Genomic DNA, 24,816 nt, shown 5'->3' with positions numbered 1-24,816 from the left:
GAAAACACCAACAAGTCTTCTCACAGAATGTACGGAGCTTATGTCAACCTACCGTATTCCTAATGCAGTTTTCTATGAATTTCAACCAAAGCAAAAATGATGCCAGAGTCTTATAAAAACATTAAATATATTATAATTATGTTTTTTCATAACTCTTTCATCAAGCCATGTCCAAATGAAAATTCTTTCCATTTTAGAGGAAATTGTCTTTCAAATTACTTTTTAGGAGAGAAGTGAGTACGAATTGTAATGACAACTGGATCAGTACTAATCCTAAAGTTAACACAGCACAACTGCAGTTCCAACATCACACTCCTGTCAGCCATTAAGATGATGATGGACAACTACAAGTTACTATTGGTAAATCAAGACTCAACAAGCAGAAGCGACACGGTCGAACGATGTATAAATCAAACATGAGCTTTTTCCCCCCCACAACCAGCCCTTATGATTTCACAAAACCATTAAATTATACAAGGATTTTAAACAGCTGGAATTTTCACACCTACCTCACATGTGTGATAATGAGTGTCGTGGTGGGAATGAAAAAATCATCCACTCTGTCGAACTGCTTTCCCACTGGCTGGGTATGGATGGTGTGATGGGGCACGTTCCCACTGGCCTGCGTGATAACCTGAACAGGACACGCTTATGAGAATAGCGCTACTAGAACTCAGAGACTAAACCAAAACCACTGCGCAACTGCACTGCGATCCTCCAAAGTGGCACAACATTACACAAACTGCACTACTGTAACTGTTTTGCTTTTTATTGAATACAGAAAGATGGTCTATAAATAAATAAAAATATATGTATCTTGAACAATTCCTGCTTAAAATAGCAGGTGTATACACATTTAAAATTGTTAGTCCAGTGCTTATTTTGCCTTATTTAATGATAACATTTCATCATGAGAAAAGTAAAAAAATAGCAACGCACATGCTATACGTGATCTAGAAAATGTAAAACATGCCAGAAGAAACATAGTAGCTTAAAAAATTTTTGGAGCACAAAAAAATATCATATTTTAAAACTTTTAAAAATGAATTTAAAATGACTTTAAGGGAGTTTTAATCAAAGGGATCTCTTCTTTCAACACTAATTGGCTTTAAGCCTTTATAGTTCATTAAAGAAAAGATCACTCCATTGGAACTCTTTTATTCTTCATCTCCAATTCTACTCAAAATTCTATCAGCTCTTACACGCCCATTACACGTTCCTTTTCATTGTCCGTGTCACAGAACCACTGTTCTGTGTTAACCTTTTACAAGTCCCTCCTTACCGCCTTCCACATTTTCCTTTTTCAAATACTTTGTCTATTTGGTCACAAAATTGACCTTTCCTCTTAGTTGAATAGCAATCTTCACAAATTACATATGTTCCTTTAGTCCTTTTGACAAAAAAATCACAGAAATTTTTTTTTGTAGGATTTGATTTCTCAAAAAGAGTACTTCTTCATTCAAATTCATGTGTTTTCACTGATTTCCATTGGCAATTACAATGTCCTCTGAAACTAAATTATGCTGACAGTATAGGATAATGTATGCGGGAGTTGAAAAACAAACCAAAAACAGAAAGTATTGTGAATGACTTAAGTGGCTTGGAAATCCCAGATTTGTTTCATCCATGTCTCTCTACCAGCAGACTCTTCACGCTGCATTCCAAGCTCAGTGAACAAGTACTTATCTTGTGTGTTTCCATTCTCAATGCATCTCATTTGTCAGAGCCAATTAAATGTGTCTGCTATCTTACAAGATCCTGGGGAAATTTGGGAGATGCGATGCCATAGTTTCAATGTGTTAACCTCAATGCTGTGGTGTTAGGAGGGGAAAGTTCCAGAAGTGTCCTCGTGAATGCACTAATGCCTTCAAACATCATCTTAGCTACAATGGTGAGACCTCTCAGTTACACTTTATCAGTCTTGCCAGCCACTGTTGGGATGAGCTAAGGAGGTCCTCCATTGGCCCCATCACCTCGGACGTCCCAGCGTCCAGTCCTGACAGTCAAAGCACACCTCTGTTCTCATAAAGCAACAGAGACCTGACCAAGACAGGTGCACGAAGACTGTTTCCTCTAACATCTTTAGCATTGTCCTCCTTGGGCATTCTTTCTGTGTATAAACACAGCCTTTAATAAATGTGACCTATAATTTTCCCATTCAAAAAAAAGTAATTCAATAGCAAGTTCTCTTTAATTCTCTTTCTTTGGAAATAGAGACATGATTGACAGACAGTAAAATGTCATTATTAAATGGTCATAAATATCAAAGCAGATGTGTCCTTTTCTCGCCTATAGGGAGGTACACTTACCTGCAGCGTGGGTGAAGTCTTATCCATGGAGCCCCAGCTCAGCACCCAGACCTGGTCATGTGATTTGTCATAGTGCAGTTTCACTGGAACAGGATCTGTGCTCACTGCCTACAATAAGAAACAGTTGGGGGAAAAAATGCATTCAGCTTGAAACATTAGTCTAAAATTAGGTTTAAAACTATGAAAGCTTGCAAGAATTTTCATGTCAGGTTAAATATTTGTTTTTCATACTAATTTTCCAAACACTTTTGATTAAGTTGAAAGCATATTCTACTTCCAGGATTTTATCAGTGAGTCCCATAATATTATTAGTTTTAAACGCTCATTTGTTACCTTTGAAGGTAAAGGGAAGGTATTTAGAAATCGAAGACATAAAAAATTAAGACGCTAATTTTACTCAAATACTCTTATCCAGTTAGTTATCTACCAGCCTAAGCCCGTTTACGAGACGTGGTTCTCTATAATGTTTAAATGCCAACAACATGATATATGATTGTTAACTCTAGAAATGAATTACCTAATTTAATTTCCTTAATGAGAAATCTAAAACCACAAAAACAAAAGCAGACACTATTTTTTACATCATGCTTGTATGGTAGAGTAAATGAGCTTTTCTGCTAATATTTATACTATTTAGCATTTACTTACACACAACACACAGAAAAAATATTGCGGCCAGGAAGTTATTTTACTTACCTTAATTTCAAGCTATTTATATTACAAGCTAATGGCTTTGGAAGGTAGTTTCCTGTAGTAGTTACTCATATACGTTTTCTAATTTTGTAACACAAAATAAATTGTATTCAATAAAACAACCATTAGCCAATAATGAAAGAAGTTCTTCCCAAAGCATAGCTGAGTATTCTAAGAGAATTTTCTAAACCTTAATTCTTTATAGAATGGTCTTCTCAGTGGATTGGTAATAGGTAAACCATAACTGCAGTTGAATATGTGAAAATTTGTATTTTAACTTGAGAGTTGGAAAATTATGCTTTCTAATGTATTTCTTAAAAACCATGATTTTCACCTACCTAATATGTATCACTTTCAAAAACCTGATTTTCACCTACTTAAAATTCTTGATGTTGATGGATAACTGAAAATGATTATTGGATTCTTTTTTTAGATTTATTCTTTATTTTTATTGAAAGGCAGATTTACAGAGAGAAGGAGAGAGAGAAAAATCTTTCATCCGTTTGGTGCCCAAGGGCTATAATGGCCAGAACTTATCCTATCTGGAGCCAGGAGCCAAGAGCTCCCTCCTGGTATTCTACATGGGCACAGGGTCCCAAGGCCTTCGGCCGTCCTCGACTACTTTCCCAGGCCACAAGCAGGGAGCTGGATGGGAGGTGGAGCTGCCGGAACAGGAATCAACTCCCACATGAGATCCTGGCGCTAAGCATGGAGCAAATCAGCCAGTGGACCATTGTGCTGGCCTAATTGGATTCCAAATATTTAAAACATTGACAAATACCATTCCCTTCACATGGCACATACTACATTCTCCACTAAAAATGTTTTTGGCATCATATCTGAGCATATATCACAATTCATCCACAAAAATATTAATAGCAGGAGCCTGCCTTTTACCTCAATTGCTTCTGGTGTTACTACCTGGGGATAAAAAAGCTTCAAATTTCCAAACCCATTTTGAAGCTCTGAAACTACAGGATTCAAGAGGGAAAGCTAATCATGTGAGAATTTAGCAAGAGAAAAGTAAAACTGAATTATTGATCATTAAGTTGCTGCATGAACCCGGAACAACTAACACTAACGTTCGTGTTACTATGGTGATAAAATATCTATACTGCTGAGTGAACAGTTCATCTGGTGTTCTGTTTACTGTATTTGACTGAAGGTATTCAGTTACTCATCGATAAGACAATGTATACCTGGCAAAGGAATCAACATTAATAAGTATACAAGGGGCTGGTTTAGGGTGCAGTGAGTTAAAACCTAGCTTGTAACCCGGTATCGCAGGAGTCTTGGCTGCACCACTCCTGATTCAACTCCCAGCAGAGGTACCTGGGAAGGCGCTTAATGAAAGCCCTCGTACTTTGGCACCGCCACCAACATGGGGCTCCTGGATGGGATCCTCAGCTGCAGCCTTTGTATTCATCTCTTCCGGTCCCTGTCTGTCACTATTTTAAACAAAATGAAGAAATATTTAAAAATAAACACACTAATGATAAAGTAATAGGATAATTTGAGGTTTCATTTTTTTCTTCTGAATAGTAATCTTGATTTATCTGTCATTAAAATAGACTATTTGCAAGCAGCTTAAAATTAAATGACTGGGCCTTGTGCAATACCGTAGTGAGTAAACCCTTGCCTTGCATGTGCCAGGATCGCATATGGACACTGGTTTGTGTCCCGGGTGCTCTACTTACCATCCATCTCACTGTTTGTGGCCCGAGAAAGCAGTTGAGGACAGCCCAAAACCTTGGGTCCCTGTACCCGCGTGGGAGACCTGGAAGAAGCTCCTGGCTCCTGGCTTCAGATCAGCTCAGCTCCAGCCGTTACGGCCACTTGGGGAGCAAACAAGTGGATCAAAAATCTTTCTCTCTGCCTCTTCTCTCTATAAATCTGACTTTCCAATAAAACGTTTTTTAAATTAAATGATACCCAGATCTATACATTTTTGATACAATGTTATAAACGGAACAATAACAACAATAAAAACAAATCCTTGTTCCGTGGTTTCAAGAACACGGTTGTGAAACAAGCAAGCGCAGGGTCAAGCATCAGGAACTATTCAAAGGCGTCTGACTTGCGAGCTAGCACAAGGTGCTTGTTTTTTTCACGGAGAGCCTGACGAGGGTCTGGCCCTGGTTTAAGGTTGGTCCAGCCCCAGCTGCTGGGTCAGCAGTGGATCGCCCTCTTTCTGTAACTGACTTTCAAATATGTAAATAAATCTTCTCTAAAAAGGAAACAGTATGGGCCTTTTTGTTGTTGTTGTTTTGGAAGATAAGAAAAAAAGGGGTCAAATATATTCTGTGTCCTCTCCAGGTACAACAAAATCCCACTGAAGACTCCTTCAGAGACAGTATATTTCATGGTGAGTTTTCTGGAGAGCATTCCAAAGCTTACCTAATTTTTAAAAAATTAACGCAATAATTATAATACCTGGGAAAGTTAGGGAAATGTTCTGTGGCTGCATTCCATTTACAAGAAAGATTGTAATGATGCCTACTTAAAGGGGTGTTGTGCAGATTTCGGTGAGGTGGTCAATATAAGGATATGTGATACTCCTGGGGAAGAATAAGTTTTATGAAATGAATACTCATGTGACTACAGCCGGTGGGAAAACTGGCCTAATGATGCTCTCCAGGGCTAGTTACACCATGTTTTATGACTGAAGATTAAATACCCATGTTGGTCAAAGGAAGGCACTGAGACATAGGAGAGGATATGAACTCAGGCTCTGTTCCACATAATACAGGGAGAAGGTGAAAGAAGCACCTACATGACTACACACCTACAGGTGTGTCACAAGATAAAGCCAGGCACCGAGTGTAAATGAAGCACAGAGGATGAAGCCTAACGCAACTAAGAGATAGCACAGGAAGAAATGTTTTTAAAGGAACGTTGTAAAATTTTTTCATGAGTGAGAAAATGAAGGCAGTTCCCCCCCACCTTAGGATTTCATTTTTTTTTATTGAAAAGGCAGATATACAGAGAGAAAGAGAGAGAGAAAAATCTTCCGTCTGCTCATTCAGTTCCCAAATAGCCGTAATGGTCAGAGCTGGGCCAACCCACAGTAAGGAGCCGGGAGCTTCTTCTAGGTCTCCCACACAGGTGCAGGGTCCCAAGGCTTTGGGCCGTTCTCAACTGTTTTCCCAGGTCACAAGCAGAGAGCCTGATGAGAAGATCATTGACTTCTCTTTTAAAAATATGAATTCAAAGATCTGCAAAAGGTTTGAATATTTTGTGTTTCAGCATTCCAAGGGGCTAGTGCCTTGGAATAGTCAGATATGGTGTTTAGCTCTAAAATTTATCACATCCAAAAGTAACATGCAGATCACAATGAAGAAAATCAATATGACAGTTTGAGAAATTTTAAATCTTAGGAAATGTCTATTCATGTATTCAGGTACAATATGACAGGTTTCTAGCAACAAAATCATATAATAATGATATATATATTTATAAGTGAGCATTTTGGGGATTATCTTTTCCTAAGCCATTTTAAATGAAAAGTAGGTATCTTTCCACTTATACCACCAGCTTCTATAAAAATGTGTTCGATTTCACAAAATGTCGGTTAGGATAGTGAGTACACACTGCATTATATGACCGTTTAATATACAGATTCTCCAATATTACTCCATATGCTATTTATGTACGTGAAGAGATATACACTTTAACTATAAATCGATGACTTAGCATTCGTTACATGGATCGTCTTTCGCATTTCATACTTTGCAAACACTGCACTCTGGACACCACTGCTTACCTTGCAGTCAATATCAGTTTAATTCAAGATCATTGATAGCTAAAGACAATTGTGGAACAAGGGATTGGGAAAAATCTTTGGTTATGAGCGCACCTTTCACCAAAATATTAACTTACACTAAAAGTTCACAAGCTACTTATAATAATGTTCATTTCCTGTTTCTTAATTTCTATATAAGCGGCATACTATACTATCTGAAAATAAGTTTTAAAATGAAATATAATAATATAATAGTGGTTGAATTTTTATTTGTTGTAACCTTTTTAACCCTAAACGATACTGATTAAAGTGTTTAAAATATTTTTAAAAGATATTTATTACTCATTTGAAAGTCTGAGCTACACACAGAGAATCTAACAGTCTTTCCTCGGGTCACTGCATCAGTGGCCATAATATTCAGAACTGGCAGGCTTAAGCCAGGAGCCAGCCTTCAGTTCTCTGGTGTAGGTGGCAGCAGCCTAGACATCTGAGCCCACCTTCTGCTGGTTTTCCTGCGTCGTTAGCAGAAAGCTGCATCGGAAGTGCAGCTGCTGGCACAGTGACTGATACGCCTAAGTGATGCTGGAATAGATGTGGTGGATTTATGTACCACACAATATCAGTCTCAAGAAATACTTATAAAATGGTAACCATACACTTCATCTGCACTCTGGAATGATGTATTCTAATGTATTAGTATTAGTTTGTTATATATCATATATAAATACATATTATAAATACACTTTCTGGATCTCTCTATTAATTGATCTGTGAATCTATCATGAAAGTGTGCAACAGATAAAAGGATTTTTACAAAGCATGCTACACTGGTCACAGACTAATTATACCAACTTGCAAGGAGATGGCTGATTTCGTAAAGACGAAAGACTTACAGCAACCACAAAGGCGCGGATCCTCAGGACTTGATGTTGGCACGGAGGGACCCACAAGCACAGCTTGTTGATCAGTCCGACAGGCCAGCACCAGCTGACTAATTAAGTGGACCTAATTTAAACTAACGATGTGGACTCTCCAGATAATGTGCTAATGGCTGGAGGAGCCTGCTGATGGTACTTCAACATGTTCCCGAGGAGTTGCTATCGGACACTTCTGCATCCAAGCCAAACTTGGATCAGAACTAAGGTCAGCCGGATAGTTGTTCTTTTATACAGAAAAAAAAAAAGATTCTCTATACGCTATTCACAAAAGTTTTAATGGTAAGAAAAATGATCAATGAAGTCGTTTGATGTTGAAGCTGGTATGAAGTTTAGAGGTTCCACTAACATCTTGTTTAGAATTAGATGAATGTGATATTGCTACAGTTTCTGGGGGAAGAATACACTGCTGTCCCCCTAGTGATAATCATTTCATAAAACATGTAACATTTTATCTTGCCAAGAGGATATTAAGTCAGTGTTGAAGTGCAGTGCATTGAGCTGCTGTCTGCAAAGGCAACATCCCACGCGGCAGCAGTTCAAGGCTGGATACACCACTTCTCATCCAGCTCCTGCCTCATGCCCCTGGGAAAGCAGCAGAAAATGAGCCAAATATCCAGGCCCCTGCCGTCCAAGTCAGAGACATGGTGAACCAGAGGATGGAGACCATTCTCTCTCTCTTCCTCTAAGTTTCCAACAAGTAAGTTAATAAATGAATACACTTTGTTTTAAAACAAAATATATCTTGGGTTCGACACTGTGGTCTAATGGCTAAATCCCTGCATTATATGTGCTGGGATCCTATATGGGCAGGGATTCCTATTCCAGCTGCTCCAATTCTCATCCAGCTCCCTGCCTGTGGTCTGAGAAAGCAGTCAGGACGGCCCAAAGCCTTGGGATCCTGCACCTGCGTGGGAGACCCAGAAGAGGCTCCAGGCTCCAGGCTCCCGGCTTCAGATCAGCTCAATTCCAGCCTTTGTGGCTCTGCATATCTGCCTTCCCAATAAAAATAAATAAATCTTTAAAAAGTATAAAATAGTATTACAAGCATATTTGTAATTCAACTGTAAATAGCAATTTGAGAAGGTTAAAATTCACAATGTTCTGTGAATATAGGTTTTAGGGTTATGAATAATTTGAAACAAGTACATAAATTTCCAAAGACAAATTCCACACATGCCATGAATTCATTGGCATTGTTTATTTCTACAAAAATACAAGAAACAATAATATGAATGGCAAGCCCTTGTGAGAAAAATTTTCTTTTCATCATAAATTGAGTATGAATCACCAGACTGCAATGATGAATATTGTAATGTTTTATGCTGTGTTTAAAATTAGATAATTATTATAAATGATGACAACTTAATAATTGGCTTTTCTAATCAATACTGGCGACTAATAATACAAATCATTATTGTTTTCATAAAAGGTCTGAAGGTTTGACAAGAGTCCAATCCTTTATTGAATGAAAATGTGTCAGATTGTAGGCCAAAATCCCCCACCAAAATATGACTTTGACCCGGCTTGGCTTTATGTAAAATATTTTACATTCTTCTAGTACTTCATAGCTATAATAAGTGGCTTGAAAGTAATATAATTTCTAAGATTATATCCATAGCATTTGAACACTTTCTTATCAATGTTTTCAACTAATTTTAAACAATGTCATTCTCCAAAGGGAGAATTGTATGCATAATGAGGAAAGGTGTCTTTACCTGCAATGAATATCTATTAGACACTTTACATATTCAGTAAGGGTAGATCTCTAGTTTGAGAGCTGAATTTAAAGACCAGGCTGGTTTTTTTTTTTCTACAACATACTTCTAATTTTAACATTCTTTCAAAGAATAATCTCAAACAAAATAGCTATAATTTGTGCTGGCTCATCTTGCAGCTTAAATAAAAAAAAAAAAATCCACCAGCAGCCTGTAATCCAGCAGCTTCTAAGAGAAACAAAGTATAATAAGCAGTATTTATATTCACAACAGCGATGGCAGTACTACATTGTAGTTCAGGATTTAAATCAGTCAGGTTGTTTCAGAGGTTCCCAACAGAACAGTTATTCATTTTTTTTACTCAGGACTTCTCAATTTGGATATTAGAAATTGAGTTATTAGACCCAGACTTTCTAGTATTTCAGAAATTCCTTATTTGTGTAACCAAATACATCCCAGCACTGAATCATACAGAGATGTTAACGATTGTTACAGTTGCCCTACTTTTTACTTTCTTAGTTTTTTTTTTTAGCTCCTAAATGTTAATTTCCAGCTAATATTATTTCAAAAACTCTGTAAACATAACTAATGGCTTGGTTCCAGTATCTTGCAGAAATCTGAGAGTAAGCAAGTCTCCTAGAAGTTTTAAAAAATAAGGAAGCAAACTTCTAATCATATATTTATTTCCATATTGTATGGAATTCCACAAACGCCCATAGCAGCAAGGGCTGAGCCAGTGCCAGAACTCAGTCTAGGGCTGTGATGTGGAAGGAAGGGACTCCATTATCCAAGACATCATCTTCTGCATCTGAGGATACGCATTAGCAGAAGCCAAACTGGAATCAGAGGAGCCAAGACTCGAAAGTCTACTACAAATAGGGAACACTGGCATACAGCAGCGTCTTAACTGCTGAGCCAAACAGCTGCTTCAGGATACAAACTTCTCTAATGAGCCCTGAAATACTACTCTCAAATGCCATGATCTGCTAGAAATGAATTCCATGCACTAATTCATCTTGTCTTTATCATACTTTTATAAGATGCATTCGATTTTCTTTTAACTAATTATACATATCGTAAAAAGCTATGCAAAGCCTGTGTTCTCTGAGCAAAGAAGCTACAGCTCATTGCATGCCAAGGGCTCACTCTGCCTGTATACAAACCCTGTACGGGTTCCCCTCATTATTCTGCAACTAAACTTAAGCAAACTGTTCGAGATACACAACACTAGGAACAGGCAGTGCTGAAACAGGTGGCAGTTTAAATTACAAGTGTGAGGTCAAAGAACTGCCGGCGTACAGACAGAGCAATGCTCATCAGCCATTATTTTGTCTTGGTCACTTACCCCCATGCATATTCATTGTTCTAAACTGTGGAAAATGATATTAAATAACTATTACTTAGTGAAACGAACTCTTTGTTAGGAATAAAGCAAGGAATAATTCTATAATTTAATATCCATCTTAGTTATATACTAGAATATCATTAAATATTGAATTATGAGTCCTTATGATAGCTACAGATATCTTTTTCTTGTTTGTTTAAGGAAATCTTACTTGGTCTCGGGGCCTTTCTTTGATTCGGACAGCATAAGCAGCTAGGAGGCTGACCTATGCAGAAGTAGTTTTGTTAATAATTCAATTTTTAAAGACCTATTTAAAAATTTTTTAAGAGGCAGATTTACAGAGGGGAGGAGAGGCAGAAAGAGAAGCTTCTCCATCAGTTGGTTGACTCCCCAAATGGCTGCAAGGACTGGAACTGAGCCTAACCAAAGGCTAAAAGCCAGGAGCCTGGAGCCTCCTCTGGTCTCCCATGTGGGAATAGGGATCAAAACACTTAAGGCACCCTCTGCAGCTTTCCCAGGCCTCCAACAAGAAATGGATCGGAAGAGGAACAGCTGGGACGTGGTCCCAACAGCCATATGGGATTGCCAGTACTACAGGTGGAGGGATAGTTTGCTATGCCACTGGGCCAGGCCCCTGTGTACCTAATTGTTGAAGGCATATTGAACTACTTTCTCAATTTCAAACAACATGGGACAATCCCTTTCAAAGGGAGACATTATTCGTACCTGCACAACTTTTTGGGACTGCACGTCAACAATAAGGACTCTGTCCAAAGTGGGCTGCGCCACATAGATGAACTTGTCCTTGACATTTGCAGCTGAGGCCCACACACACCTCTGAACTTCGTCTTTCTCAGCTTTGGGACAGACTTCTTCCTGTAATGTAAAAGAACAGGAAATGAAATCCACAGAATAAGTCACTGCACCTATATATACATAAGTATGTATATACATGTATGAGTGTGTATGTGTACATAAATATATAAATATGTAACACAGCTAAATGAACTTTGGTGTTTTACAACCATCAAGGTCAAATGTGACATGCATCTACATATATGACATATATCTAATAAACATGTATATAAAAGAGAATGCAGTTGATATACAAGCTCATTAGAGATGTATAATTCAATGCAAATGATATTTAAATTTTAATTTTCAGGTCCTTAGGTACATACTTTTTCACATTAACTATACTTGTTTCTTTGCTGTTGTTACTTGTCTAACTTAGTTACTTCTGAAATATTGAAGAACCTGACTATTCTTCCCCCATTGTACTCAGCTGCTCCAAGCACTGGTGGCTACCCCCAAGGCACTTTGGGTTCTTTCAAAAGCCTCCTGATTCTGTGAAACAGAAAGCAGGAGTCTTGCAATTCATAACGAATTAGAAACATAAATTGTAGATCATGTTTTATAGTTTTTCAGTCTGTCTAAAGTCTCCTTTACCTTAAAGTACATAATGTGAAAACCTTATAATGTGAAACAGATGATGATTAATAAGGGACAAACCATATTATCTGTTCTCTCTTTTCTTGTGATTTGTTGATAGCACATGGTTGAAGGGATACATAAACCTTTTTGATTAATACTGAGAGACATCATTAATAAAAGTACATGAAAAATGCCATTTAGCCAAAGGTTTTTGTTTACACAGTGTTCTATTTGTTTGGGCAACCAACCAACCCAATGTTTTATCGGACTTATTATTTAGAACTGATAATTATAACTTATATTCATATAACTACTGTTTCATTGATTTGTATACTCCGGTCATTATTTTGCTAAAGTAGAATGTTCTTTATACTCTAATTTGTATAAAAATAGTTTTCTTAGGAGATCACACCCCATATATAAATATAGATTATATATGTATATACACATATATTTGTGTATAATGATCATTAAGCAAGATCAACAACATTTTCCTGATCAACACTACTAAACACTAATTTTATCTGAAGATAGTACTTACGATACATTAAGCCACACTATGACATTTAGTAATTACACTGAACACCAAAAAATGTAAAAATCTCTGCAGGTGTTTTTGATTTTCAAAAATTTGAAAAGCAACATAAAAATCAGAGTATTTTGGAATGAAACACGCAGTGTGTGGCTTGCTGTTTTTATTCCTCAAAATGCAAATCTAATTCAAGAAAAATCCTAATGCGTGCACTCATGTGTAAGACCCAGTCCAGTATTGTTAGGGTCAGAAATCCACATCAGTGATATTTGTCACAGCACAGATTGTTCCAGTCTTCGAGGGAAAAAGTAAAACACTGTGCACTCAAGGAACGGATGTGTTCGATCATCTCTGAAGTGTGAAGTTAACTCCTCGTTGAATTCACCATACATGGTATGAGATCCACTGCATATCCGTCTGAGGAGGCAGAGCAACTGGAAGGCTGCCTTGGACTCACGCTCAGTGGAGGACACAGTACTCAACTTTAATTCACTGAGTTCCACAAAAGTAATATTTTTCGACACCACGCTCTGCTGCAGAAATACTCTGAATGCATTGACAAGCACGTTTTTCTTTGCGTGTGTGTGTGACAGCAATAAACATTAAATAAAAGGTGTACTTGAGTGGCATGAAGGAATGGGAAAAAAATAAAAGCACAGGACTTCACGTTGACAGAAATCTCTGATTATGGGAAAATTGTCCCCAGACTCTTGGCTGTTGTGTAAAAACTACTGACAAAATAATGAACAGTGTGGGTGACCTGACAGATAATGGTTAGCAAAACACTGCTGAACCAGGAACAATTTCCACCTCCTTGTCTGCTGTAAAGCCGTGCAGCGCTAAAATGACTGCATTACTGGAACTATTTTCTTTCTGAGTACCGTCACTATAAGACATCTCCAACTAGACTTCACTTCGTTCCTACAAGTCCACTGAATATTTTCTGACAGTCACCCTGGATCTGTGCCTTCCTTATCTCTTTCGATGTGTATAGCCTTGATGTCCCATTTTGGGAAGGAATTTTAATTTTATCAGATGACACAGAATAACGTTCATTTCAGTATAACCCAATAGTAAAGAAACATTTTTCACAGGTACTGTGCATTTGATAAGATAAACTGAACTTTATAAAACTATCAAAGATGCAAAATAGAGTTTGAGAGATTATATATTGAGCAAGAAGTTACCATTTATGATATCGGAGTATTATTGAAGCAATAAGATATTATAATTAATAATGAGGGGAGCCAATAAGGAAAAGACAATTCTATTGCATAATTACCATCTATCTGGATGATTTCACATGTAATCATGTATTTTCTGCATATGGCTTAACCTGGCCCCAAATTTTCAGACTACAAGACATATTGGGACTGAATATGAACACACCAAGTCAGTCATCAGCTCCTCGTTTGCTATCCCTCAAACAGAAGACTGTATCTTTGACATTGTTATTTACAATATTGATTAGTCTATCCTTAAATATCCACATTCGCATTCTCCTTCTTTTCTTCTTCCTATTCTTCTGCTCAGCTCGGCCAGCATCACTCACAGAGACAGATGGTATTTATTAAAGGAATCTCCACCACCCTCACATCCACAAAGCCCTTGCGTGTCTCCCTCGTCTCACTATTCCCGGGGACACCACTTCCTGCTTTCAGAAGGATCCACCATGCTTTTGATGTAACAACTTCAGTTAGGTCTTCAGGTAGTCAAACATGCACAATGTCCCTAACTTTAACCAAAAACATAGAATTTATCCGACTTATTTTATATTCTAATCCCATTTCCAGGAACTGTCTAAAGTGCCCTCTTATTTTCAAATGCCAAATTAAGTGGCATAACATTAATTCTGTTAAAATTTAGGTTAAAAAATAAAAAACACACAGGAGCTATAATAGGAGTGTGTTTATGGCTATCAGATACACAGTTGCCAAGCATAAATTGAAAATAATTTGTCGTATTAAATGTTATGCATTTTTCAGTAGCCAAGCAGTAGCATTGGTTTTTGTGAAATTTAAGGACATTCTAACTAGAGGACAGATAATCACTGGAGAGAAATGCAGATTGCATTTACATATTATAAAATCATATTATTAATTAATTGCAACTATTAATATGAACGAAATTCATTGTTTTCCCTTGCAATCATCCATCTAATTCTGTTCGGAGTTTTAAATAAGATTTCTGGTACATTACTTCCATTTCCTGGCACTTCACTCTAAACTGCTTACACTTCAAATCGGCTTTCATGGTATTATCTTTACTGAAACATATGTTCAACGTCTCCAGAGGTCTTAGAATTTCCAATTACTGAGGCAGACATTAGCCTCATGGTTAAACGGCCTGTGTCCCACAAGGAGGGCCTGGTTTACTTCACACCTGTGGCTCCTGAGTCCAACTTCTTGTTCACACACTCTAGGCAGCAGTAGGTCTCCCACCATTCACACGGGAGATCTTTGTTCCATTCCCAGCTCTACACCTTGACTGTCAAATCCAAACTGTGCCAAGAGTGAATGAGTCAGTGAACGGCCTCTGTATAGGTCTACTTCTCTCCCTTACTCCCTCTCTGACTTTGTCTACCAGGCATAGTTTATTTATTTATTTTTTTAAGTTAGAGAGAGAATTAATATCCAGTCATTAGTCTTTTTGTTGAGAGGCAATTATTGTGCATTTAGTATGTGCAAGACTTTACAGACAGAACTATGAATTATGTGTGTATACATATATATAATTAAATATGTGTATGTACAAACACACACACACACACACACACACACACACACAAATACACATATATGCCTGCTCGCAAGCTGCTTAGAATTCCTGCTGAATTTTTGACCGTTTCAGAATCCTGATTCATCAATACATGTTCTTTCATTTATGTAAAGGAGGAATCAGCAAATAAGATCCTAAGGATTATCTTGCCAAATTTGACCCACCACCTATTTCTAGACACAGCTAAGAATGTAGGTGGCATTTTGTTTAAAAAAAATATATAAAGAATTGCTTTATTTATTTGAAAGGCAGAGCAGCAGAGAAACAACAGAAAGATAGATATCACACCAACTGTGTCTTATTTTGTATTTTCTTACGAACCTTCTGATTAGACGAAGCCAGCTGCTGAGTGGAAGATTTCTGTTTCTGTGTATCTTTTTTTCTCCCTAACTCTGCCTTTCAAATAAATAAACTTTAATGAGCTATCCAATATGGAACTTTTTTTTAGAACTTTTATTATTTTTATCGGAAAGGCAGATATACACAGCAGAGGACAGACAGAGAGGAAGATCTTCCGTCTGATGATTCACTCCCCAAATGACCACCAACGGTTGGAGCTGAGTCAATCCGAAGCCAGGAGTCAGGAGCTTTTCCGGGTTTCCCATGTGGGTGCAGGTCCCAAGGGTTTGGGCCGTTCTCAACTGCTTTCCCAAGCCGCAAGCAGGGAGCTGGATGAGAAGGGTCACTGGGATTAGAACCTGTGCCCATAGGGGATCCCAGTGCGTGCAAGGTGAGGACTTTAACCACTATGCTGTCACGCCGGGCCCCGGAATATTTATTTTTAAAATACAGACAGAAGGAGCTGATGCTGTGGCACAGGCCCTAAGCCAGGGTTTATAGAATCAGCATCCCATATGAGCACCAGTTCAACCCTGATGCTTCAGTCCTGATCCATTTCCCTGCCAATACACCTAGGAAAGCAAGAGAAGATAGCCCAAGTCCTTGGCTCTTGCATCTACACGAAAGATTTGGAAGAAGTTTCTGACTCCTGACTTCAGTGAAACACTGCCTGGTAGAGCAGCCGTTTGTGGAATGAACCTGAACATGGGAGGTCTCTTCTCTCTGTCTTCCTACAACTCTTTCTCTGTAGCTGCCTTTTAAATAAGTAAATAAAAATTTCTAAAAGGACAGAAACATAAATTCATATACCTCTTCTATTATACATATCACATTGTGTTAACAGGTATTTACACACTCATATATATTCAAAAACATGTATTTATATAAAATTGTACCTAATATTGTTCTATTGTTTTCTAAAATTTGGTATAGTTCAAAGTACAATTGCATTGTTTGGTCAATCCTATGTAAGCAATTCACTTTGTCAATAGTTGAGTAAATAATCAGCAATTTAATTCCTAAAATTATTTCAATGAAACTTTGAAAGTAACTTACAAAAAAAGGGAAAAACAATTGTAAAGAGAAATGTATCAGCCACTTAAACCACTCATATACAAAAGATAATTTTGAGGTTTTAATGGTTTTTGTCATATTTTGCCATTATGGAAATATCTCCTAATTTCCATAAAAATATATGATGTAGAATGACATACTATATATTATAATGCCCATAGAAAACATTAAGCTGCTATTTTATATATATTTTTCCTCCTAAGAAGTTTCTGTTGATTCCCCCCGCATCATCACCAAAAAAAAAAAAAAAAAGCACATTTCTTTCTGAAGTATATTTTTAATGGACTTTTCATATGTGGGCTAAGTGAGTCCTAACTGTTCAGTTCAAAATCTAAAATTGTCACTAATGGGTTGCTGAAGATGCATCCGAGTACCCTCATTCTTCTGAAAAACCCTGGTTCATGCTCATCAATAATTCCTTACAGAGGAGTCAGTAACTGTTTTAGGTAGAATTATTTGACTCTGTTAACAAAGCTAAGGAACTCCACTGCAACACTGCTGCACAATGTATAAGCTCCCCGTGGCTGTGCTCCTAACGGGGGGCTTTATGATCCGAAGTCCGATAGAAACACAATGTGAGAGCTGTCAAGCAGTGCGATTGTCAATGAAACATTAGAAGACTTCTTTCAATTGAAGATTTCAAAGGCCAATTTCTTCAATCTATTGCTTTTGAAATCCGCAGATTAATCTTCTAAGAAATGGTTAGAAGTAGTTTACATTACTTTCTTTAAGAAACACTTTGCAGGATATCTTTGTAAGCATAACTGGACCATGGCTTAAATTTTTATCATTCAATAACTCTTTGTAAATTAATCCATGTCTAAACAGAGACCCACTGAGAAAAAAACACATGGGGGAAGATTAGCTTTCTGAAATACGAATGATTTGAATTTCAAAATGCTTCTCATTGGCCTCATGGGGACATGAATTATCCACATCGTGTAGTAGAGCTGATGATTAAATGAGCATTTTTGTGGAATAGGTCTGTAAAGCAGTAATTAGATTAGAAACAGAATGGAACACTGACAGGGAAATAAAAATATTATTGAAGGAAATGTTCAGTGTACTGATCGCATTGCTGGAGGTAAGACAGAAGTGAATTACAGAGCTTTTTCAATTTTATCTGTATGATTTTTTTCAATATTCATGTGTCTTCATTCTTGGCACATGTTGATCCCATATTCAAGTTTTGTCCACATGAAATACTAACAGTATGTATCCATAAAAATAAAATTCCAAACCTAGAACAATAGGCATGTTAGGAAAAGGTACATCAAATTTCCTACAGAAAGCATAATCTGTTCAGGTCTAAAGGTCAACAGCATTTGAATTAACATGAAAACTAGAAACAAAAATTTCATGCCCCATGGTAGGATCAATCCACTCATCACAAAATATTTGAATCTGTTGCTGAAGTGCCTTTAGTTTCCTTTAAGTCATAAGGAATACTATAGCATTTGTGAATAGCAGCTGGAGTTACATAAACATATATAGGTTGAATTAATTTTTAAAAAGGATTAAAAGGGATAGACGAGGATGACATGATATTTGAAAAACTGAAAAGGGAAAAAAAAAGTTGGTAAACTGGAAAAATTTGTCATTCTTGACCCTATAACTTAAAACATTTTTCCAATTTTTCTCACACATGTCTTTAATATACTACTATTTAAGACTATACTGCAAGAGACAGTACAGAATTATACGTAAAATCAGGATAAATGCATCTTGAATTCCATCCAGAAAACGTACATAAGAAAAGGTAAAAGGAGAGGCCAGTGCGGTAGCCTAGTGTCTAAATTCCTCGCTTTGCATGCGCCAGGATCCCATATGGGTGCCAGTTCTAGTCCTGGTGGCCCCACTTACCATCCAGCTCCCTGAAGCAAGGAACCAGGAGCTTCTTCCAGGTCTTGCACTTGAGTGCAGGGGCAGATGGGTTTGAGACATTCTTTGCACGGAGCTGGATAGGAAGTGGAGCAGCCTAAGCACAGGTTGGTATACACAAAGGATACTGGCGCAAGGGTCAGTGGATTAGCCTGAAAAGCCACCACACGAACCCCAATCCTCCCAGTCTTTTAATATAAAGTGCCTCTAACAATATTATATTTGTGCTTAATCCTCTTTTCTTTGGACAGAATTGTTCTAAAGCATTTATCTCTACCATTTCCATTTATCTTTGAAATCAGCTCGCTTTTTTTCTCTCTAGAAACAAAATCTACAATACACAGCATACCCACTTAGGAACATCTGACTATACTATTCTGAATTAACATGCTCTTGAAATTGTATTTATCATGAAATAGTTCGTGCATTGATTCTATATGACCTTTTTCCACAAACACATCCAAAAAAGATGATTGTTTTGTGGGAATTGTAAAGTGACCAGTAATAATAAGGCAGGGAAGGGAGTCAACATCTCCCTCGTGCAAATGAAAGAATGGGTGAAGAATGAGCAGCCAACATTCTCTGACAGAATGTGAATTGCATGCATTTAACACGTGTTTTGTGGCCATCTGAAGTGTGTAAGGCACTCTACCAAGCAGGTTGGGGACACAAATACTAACTTAACATACTCCTTGATTTCAAAACGGAAAGATATAGTGGTTGATTTTGTATGTCAACTTGAATAGGCTACTATGTCAGTTGTGGGTCAAACTACAGCGTAGATTCTGTAAGGTGGCTTGTAAGGTTGATCGATATTTATAATCAGCTGACATTAAGTAAAACGATTATTATTTTAAGAAATGTGGGACTCATCTAGTCACCAACAGTGGAAACTCATGAATTCTGCACCTGGACCTCCATGTAGACCTCACTTGATTTTTCTGGGCCAACTCAAGCTTAAGAATTAAGACTACTGAATCACTCTTTCTAGCTTAGTGGAAAAATCTGTGAATTTTTTTGAGTTTTTTTTTAATTAAAAAAAATTTATTTATTTTTATTGGAAAGTCAGATATACAGAGAGAAGGACAGAGAAAGATCTTCCATCTGCTGATTCACACTCCAAGTGACTGCAGTGACTGGAACTGAGCCAATCCAAAGCCAGGAGCCCAGAGCTTCTTCTGGGTTCCCATGTCATGCAGGGTCCCAAGGCTATAGGCTGTCCTTGACTGTTTTCCCTAGCCACAAGCAGAGAACTAGAAGGGAAATGGAGCAGCTGGGATACGAACTGGTACCCATATGGGATCCTGGTACATGCAAGGTGAAGACTTTAGCCACTAGGCTACCATGCTGGGCCCTAAATCTGTAGATTTTGAACTCACAACTACAATGTCTACTGTTATCTAATTTTCCTGTCTGCTGGCTAGTTGTACAAATTTTAGAATTCATACTCATCCCCAATTTTGTGAGAAAATTACTTGAAATAAATATTGCTACATGAAGGAATAAAAATAGAGGTGGAGAGAGGAGATACTAATTCTATTATTTTTGTTATGGAACCTTGATACAATTTTATAAATCAAAGCTTACATGCAGTGAAATTTAGCAAGTAATAGCTTTACATTACTGAAGTGGATATTTCTCTTTTGTTTCCCAGAAAACACAACAAAATAAAGCATAATGATAAAATGTTGTGTTCCTTGTTAAATATAAATAAATATAAGCTTTCTAGAGTTAGCCCACATGTAAGAAGACAGTACATATTCAGAACTTCAACTTAGGAATTTATATGATGTAGATTAATTTTTTAGGAAAAAAATGAATTCCTTTATTTATTGGTTGATTGAAAGAAGGAGAGAGAAAGAAAGAAAAACACTCCCATCTCCTTGTTTATAAAACAGCCAGAAGTAGGATTGGACTGAGGGTCACGAGTCAGAAATGTAACTCATGCCTTCATCACTTGAACCATTACTGCCGCCTACCAGCTTCTGCGTTAGCAGGAAGCTAAAGCGGGGAGCCAGTGCAGGGAACTGAACCCAAGGACTTGGATACAGGATTCAGTTTTGTTCACTGCTGTTTAACCAGCAGGTGGAACTGAACGCCCTCTTCTGTATACACTCACCCTTGCTTTCTCACTGTTGATACATATAAGGCTTCACAGGTTGAAAGAAATGAGTGCCATACATCACGAATGCTTGGTTTCCAAATACTGTTCAATTTTTTCCAACTACTGTTTAATTTTTACACAAATGGCATATATATATTTATTTCTGACTTCTTCCTAAATATATACTATGGATTTTCATTTTTCGTCCATGTGTAATATTTGTAGGGAGAAACGAAAACTTGACTTTACGTGTCTATACTTTTCTTCGTTTTAGACGGATGTCTAAAACATGTATGTTTTAAGTCATAAAGAGAAATTCATGCAAGCGAAGTTCACATCTCTGCTGTTCAAGCCTGTCACAAACTGCCATACAAATTTTTGTTGTTTTACTTTTAGAGTCAAGTGGTTCAATTAACCCGTCCAGAGATGGCCTTGGAACACCTGTTCTTGCAGGCTCTAGCCACACAACAGTGACTTGGTAATGACCCGTGGATAAGCACAGCTGCAGTGCAAGAGGAACAGGCCTTAGTCTTTGAGTCAGCATGAGAAATGCAAGGCAAATTTTTGTAACCAATAGTATAAGATCTGCAGGTTGTCTTAGGTTGTCTTAGAGACTAAAGTTTCAAATTGTGTGATATAATCAAGTCATTGGTGTCATTTAGCTTCAAAACGTTGGTTCGACTGGATCCGGAAACAACTGTCTGCAAAATCATTTTTGCTTTGATGAGAATGATCATTTTGACACCAGGTTTCCTATATTGGCAGGTTATACCAGATTTATCACTCGTAATTACATAAACATATGAGTTTGATGTAAAATTAAATCAATTGCTCTGTCACAAGCAATCATGACACCAACCCACAAACAGTATTTTGAATGCAAATGCCAGACATCAGACACCATCAGCTCCCACTCTCCAGCCTCCTTTCTTTAACATACAGGATCCTTGTCTGTCTTTGGATAGCATCTGTACTTCTTACTAAACTTAGCTCCATGAGTTGAGGGAGTGATATAAAGCTGGCCTTTAAAGGTTCTAGTCACTCCACTCACGGGGTCATTTGCTTCCCTGATGGAAAACATACTGTGTTGTCTCCAGAGATGTATTTTTGGAGCTTCCAGACCTAGGCTGGAGAATCTGATGCTCCCACCTGCATGTATCCCCTAATCTGAATGATACTCCCTTGGCCATTATAAAGATTTTCTGAAGAATACAGCATCACCCTAATCATCCAGTTCAACCCACCAGCGCTTGCAACCAAGTGGAAATTTGGACAAGAGGTGAGCATGCACGTCTTTGTCATCAAGCCTACAAGAATCTCCACTCCTCTCCCCACAGAAAGCCTCTGAACGGAGCGTCAGGTGCCCAAGACCATGTTCTGTGCTATTTGATCAGCACCTCCGTTCTTCCATCATCCCACAGCTTGCGACAGGCTTTCTGTACTTCGGGCGATGGATCCAGCTTGGGAAGGTTTCTGTAGCCACACCCAAAGCAAGTTTTGAGGGTTGCTCTGCATGACTAACCTGCGTTTCTATTTATGTTTTATTCATGAGGTTATTTTACCTTACTCAATATAGACTTAATAAGGTACAATTCCTGCTCTCCAGGTAAGTCAAATGAATTAATTAAAAAAAAATAAGGGTACAAAAATAATATTGCATGTACAATCATAATGTTTGTATGCTTGTACCTGAAGCTTTAAAAACAAAGGGACTTTAATACTTCCATTTATTTAGTCTATAACTGAGATGCTTTTAAGTTGAAAGTGGTTTCCTTTGAAACAGTTGTGGACACCATCACGTGAACACTGCATTACATAAAGGAGCAGCAGTGACGTGCTTTGGCCCAGAGAGTATGTAGGTGCAGGGCAAGCTCACCCACCTTGTCTCACTCTGAAAGGATTTTCTTTCTTTTCCGTTCTAGGGTGTGACTTTAGAGTGTAAGTGTTTGTCACTGAACATTAACCTACGACAGCAGCACTGGATGCTGATGGGCTGCAAGGTCAAGTAGAAAATAAAAGAGCCAAATTTATTGTTCCATATGTATTTTACCCATGGCCAGGTCAACTTTAAACGGGAGGTTCTGGAGCGGTTTCCTTGGTAAGCTGTTCTTTGCAGCTTACTTTCGGTTTTTCATGTAAATCTACAGCAGTGTGGGAATGATTACATAATACAATTATTTTCAAGAATGCAAAGCTTGGTGTGTACATATTTACCTGGGGACAAACATAATCAGGCAAATGTAAATAATGATTATGGTTTAATTATGCTGCCAAAATAAATGGCAATCCTTAATATATCTAACCAATGAATGTATTAATAGATAAATGCTGTTACCAATATTTTACAAATCAAAATATGTTATGGGGAAGACAAAACAGCAGTAAATAAATAAAGGAACTTGTATTTAACCATAAAATTGTAAATCATCCACTTCATGATTTCAGCAAAATTGAAATAAGGAACAAAACAATACCAATATTTCTAGAGCATCTAATATACCCCAACTGCCTACCAGATAATTTATACATTTATTTTATTTTATTCAATGAACTTTGACCTACAAAAATGGGAGATATTCTAAATTAAGGAATAATGTGGTGTCCATTCTTGGTATTTCACTTCTATTATCTTCATTTGAATTACAAACAACTTCTTGAGATTATACAGTCTGTTGCTTTGCTTACCTCCTGAGGTATAAAACCTGCATAAAGTCACAGCCAATATTACAAGTTTAATATTTTCTTCTCAACACAAGACTCAAATGGGTATAGGCTTCATTGTATTTCTAAGACATAATTTCTCTTAGCAAAAATTGCTGCATGAAACCACAAAGGAATTTTTCAGATACTTGCCTGAAATCCAAGGAGCTTTTCACTCGGCTTAATGTGCCTCTGAAATTCACATTCTACGGGTTGTATCACTTTGATCCCATCTTCATAAAAAACATAGAACATGTTCCCAATTCCCAGACCTTAGGAATAAAAACATAGAAGTTCGAAATGAAATTATCAGCAACCTTCACAGCAAAAAACACATTGTCCCTCACATCCCTAGCAGATCGATTTATGAAGTCATGTCATCTTAACAAAGCCAGCCGTAGGGGCCCTTTGTATACCCGAGCACGCTTTGATATAACACAGACACTCTGCTTCCCTCTTCCTCACTTGCCATGCGGTAGTATCTTGAATACAATCCAATAAATGTTTCATATACTTTGATACATTCATTTTGATACATATATTATATGGGAGGTTCTCTAAATGTACATACCGATAAAGAAATAAAAATATTTTTGAAGAATAATTTATACATTCCATGATTTTTACTATAATGCACTAGAAAAAAACTAGATTTCATTCTTGGTACGAGTTGAGTTCGTTTAAAGATGGCAGTGAAAAGACCAAGCATTCAGAATTTTGGAGAACATATGTTTTCATATGCTAAATGCTGTCGTGATAATCCTACTCAGTGTTCTTATGCATTCATTTTTATCCTACTGTCTGAGCCCAGGGTTGTTCTAATTTTGTACTTTAATAAAAGTCAACTCAAGGTCTTAAGAGATCTCACCATTTAAGGATTTAAATCATACTATAAATTGCTTTCACACTACAGATCTATTCTTGGGGAATCTCAGAAATGTGTTCCCTAATATAATCTTGCAAGTTGGAAACCCTGTAAGTAGTTGAGGTTAGCAAAGGACTGTGTAGAGGGAGCGTTCAGTTATTCACGTACATGTGTTCTTGCTTTCTGCTCCTCGGCCCTGTTCCCAAGAGCCCAGCCCCAAGACGTATGCCTTCCTTTCTGGCTTCACATCTATTTGTTGGTTTTCCTTGGTTTATACGAACGTATGTGGTCCAAACAGATGTTACATAATTCAGTAATAACACCTACTCCTCAAAATATAAGCAATAATCCTGACATATTGGTAGGT

General features: G+C 37.4%; 1 protein-coding gene across 5 annotated transcripts in view; it reads right to left on the bottom strand.

Annotated features, from left to right (window-relative positions):
* FSTL5 (follistatin like 5) overlaps positions 1–24,816 on the bottom strand; it is a 274,244-nt gene that overhangs the window by 25,856 nt on the left and 223,572 nt on the right. For all 5 annotated transcript variants that reach the window (XM_058657545.1, XM_058657547.1, XM_058657548.1 and 2 more), the window contains 4 exons: positions 23,734–23,856; positions 11,469–11,614; positions 2,310–2,417; positions 510–634 (listed from right to left, as the gene is read on the bottom strand). In XM_058657545.1, the coding sequence (XP_058513528.1) occupies positions 510–634; positions 2,310–2,417; positions 11,469–11,614; positions 23,734–23,856 (502 nt within the window). The remainder of the gene's footprint in view (positions 1–509; positions 635–2,309; positions 2,418–11,468; positions 11,615–23,733; positions 23,857–24,816) is intronic.

Source organism: Ochotona princeps, chromosome 32 (genome assembly GCF_030435755.1).
Source record: "Ochotona princeps isolate mOchPri1 chromosome 32, mOchPri1.hap1, whole genome shotgun sequence".
NCBI lineage: Eukaryota > Metazoa > Chordata > Mammalia > Lagomorpha > Ochotonidae > Ochotona > Ochotona princeps.
This window is presented reverse-complemented; position numbering and strand designations above follow the sequence as displayed.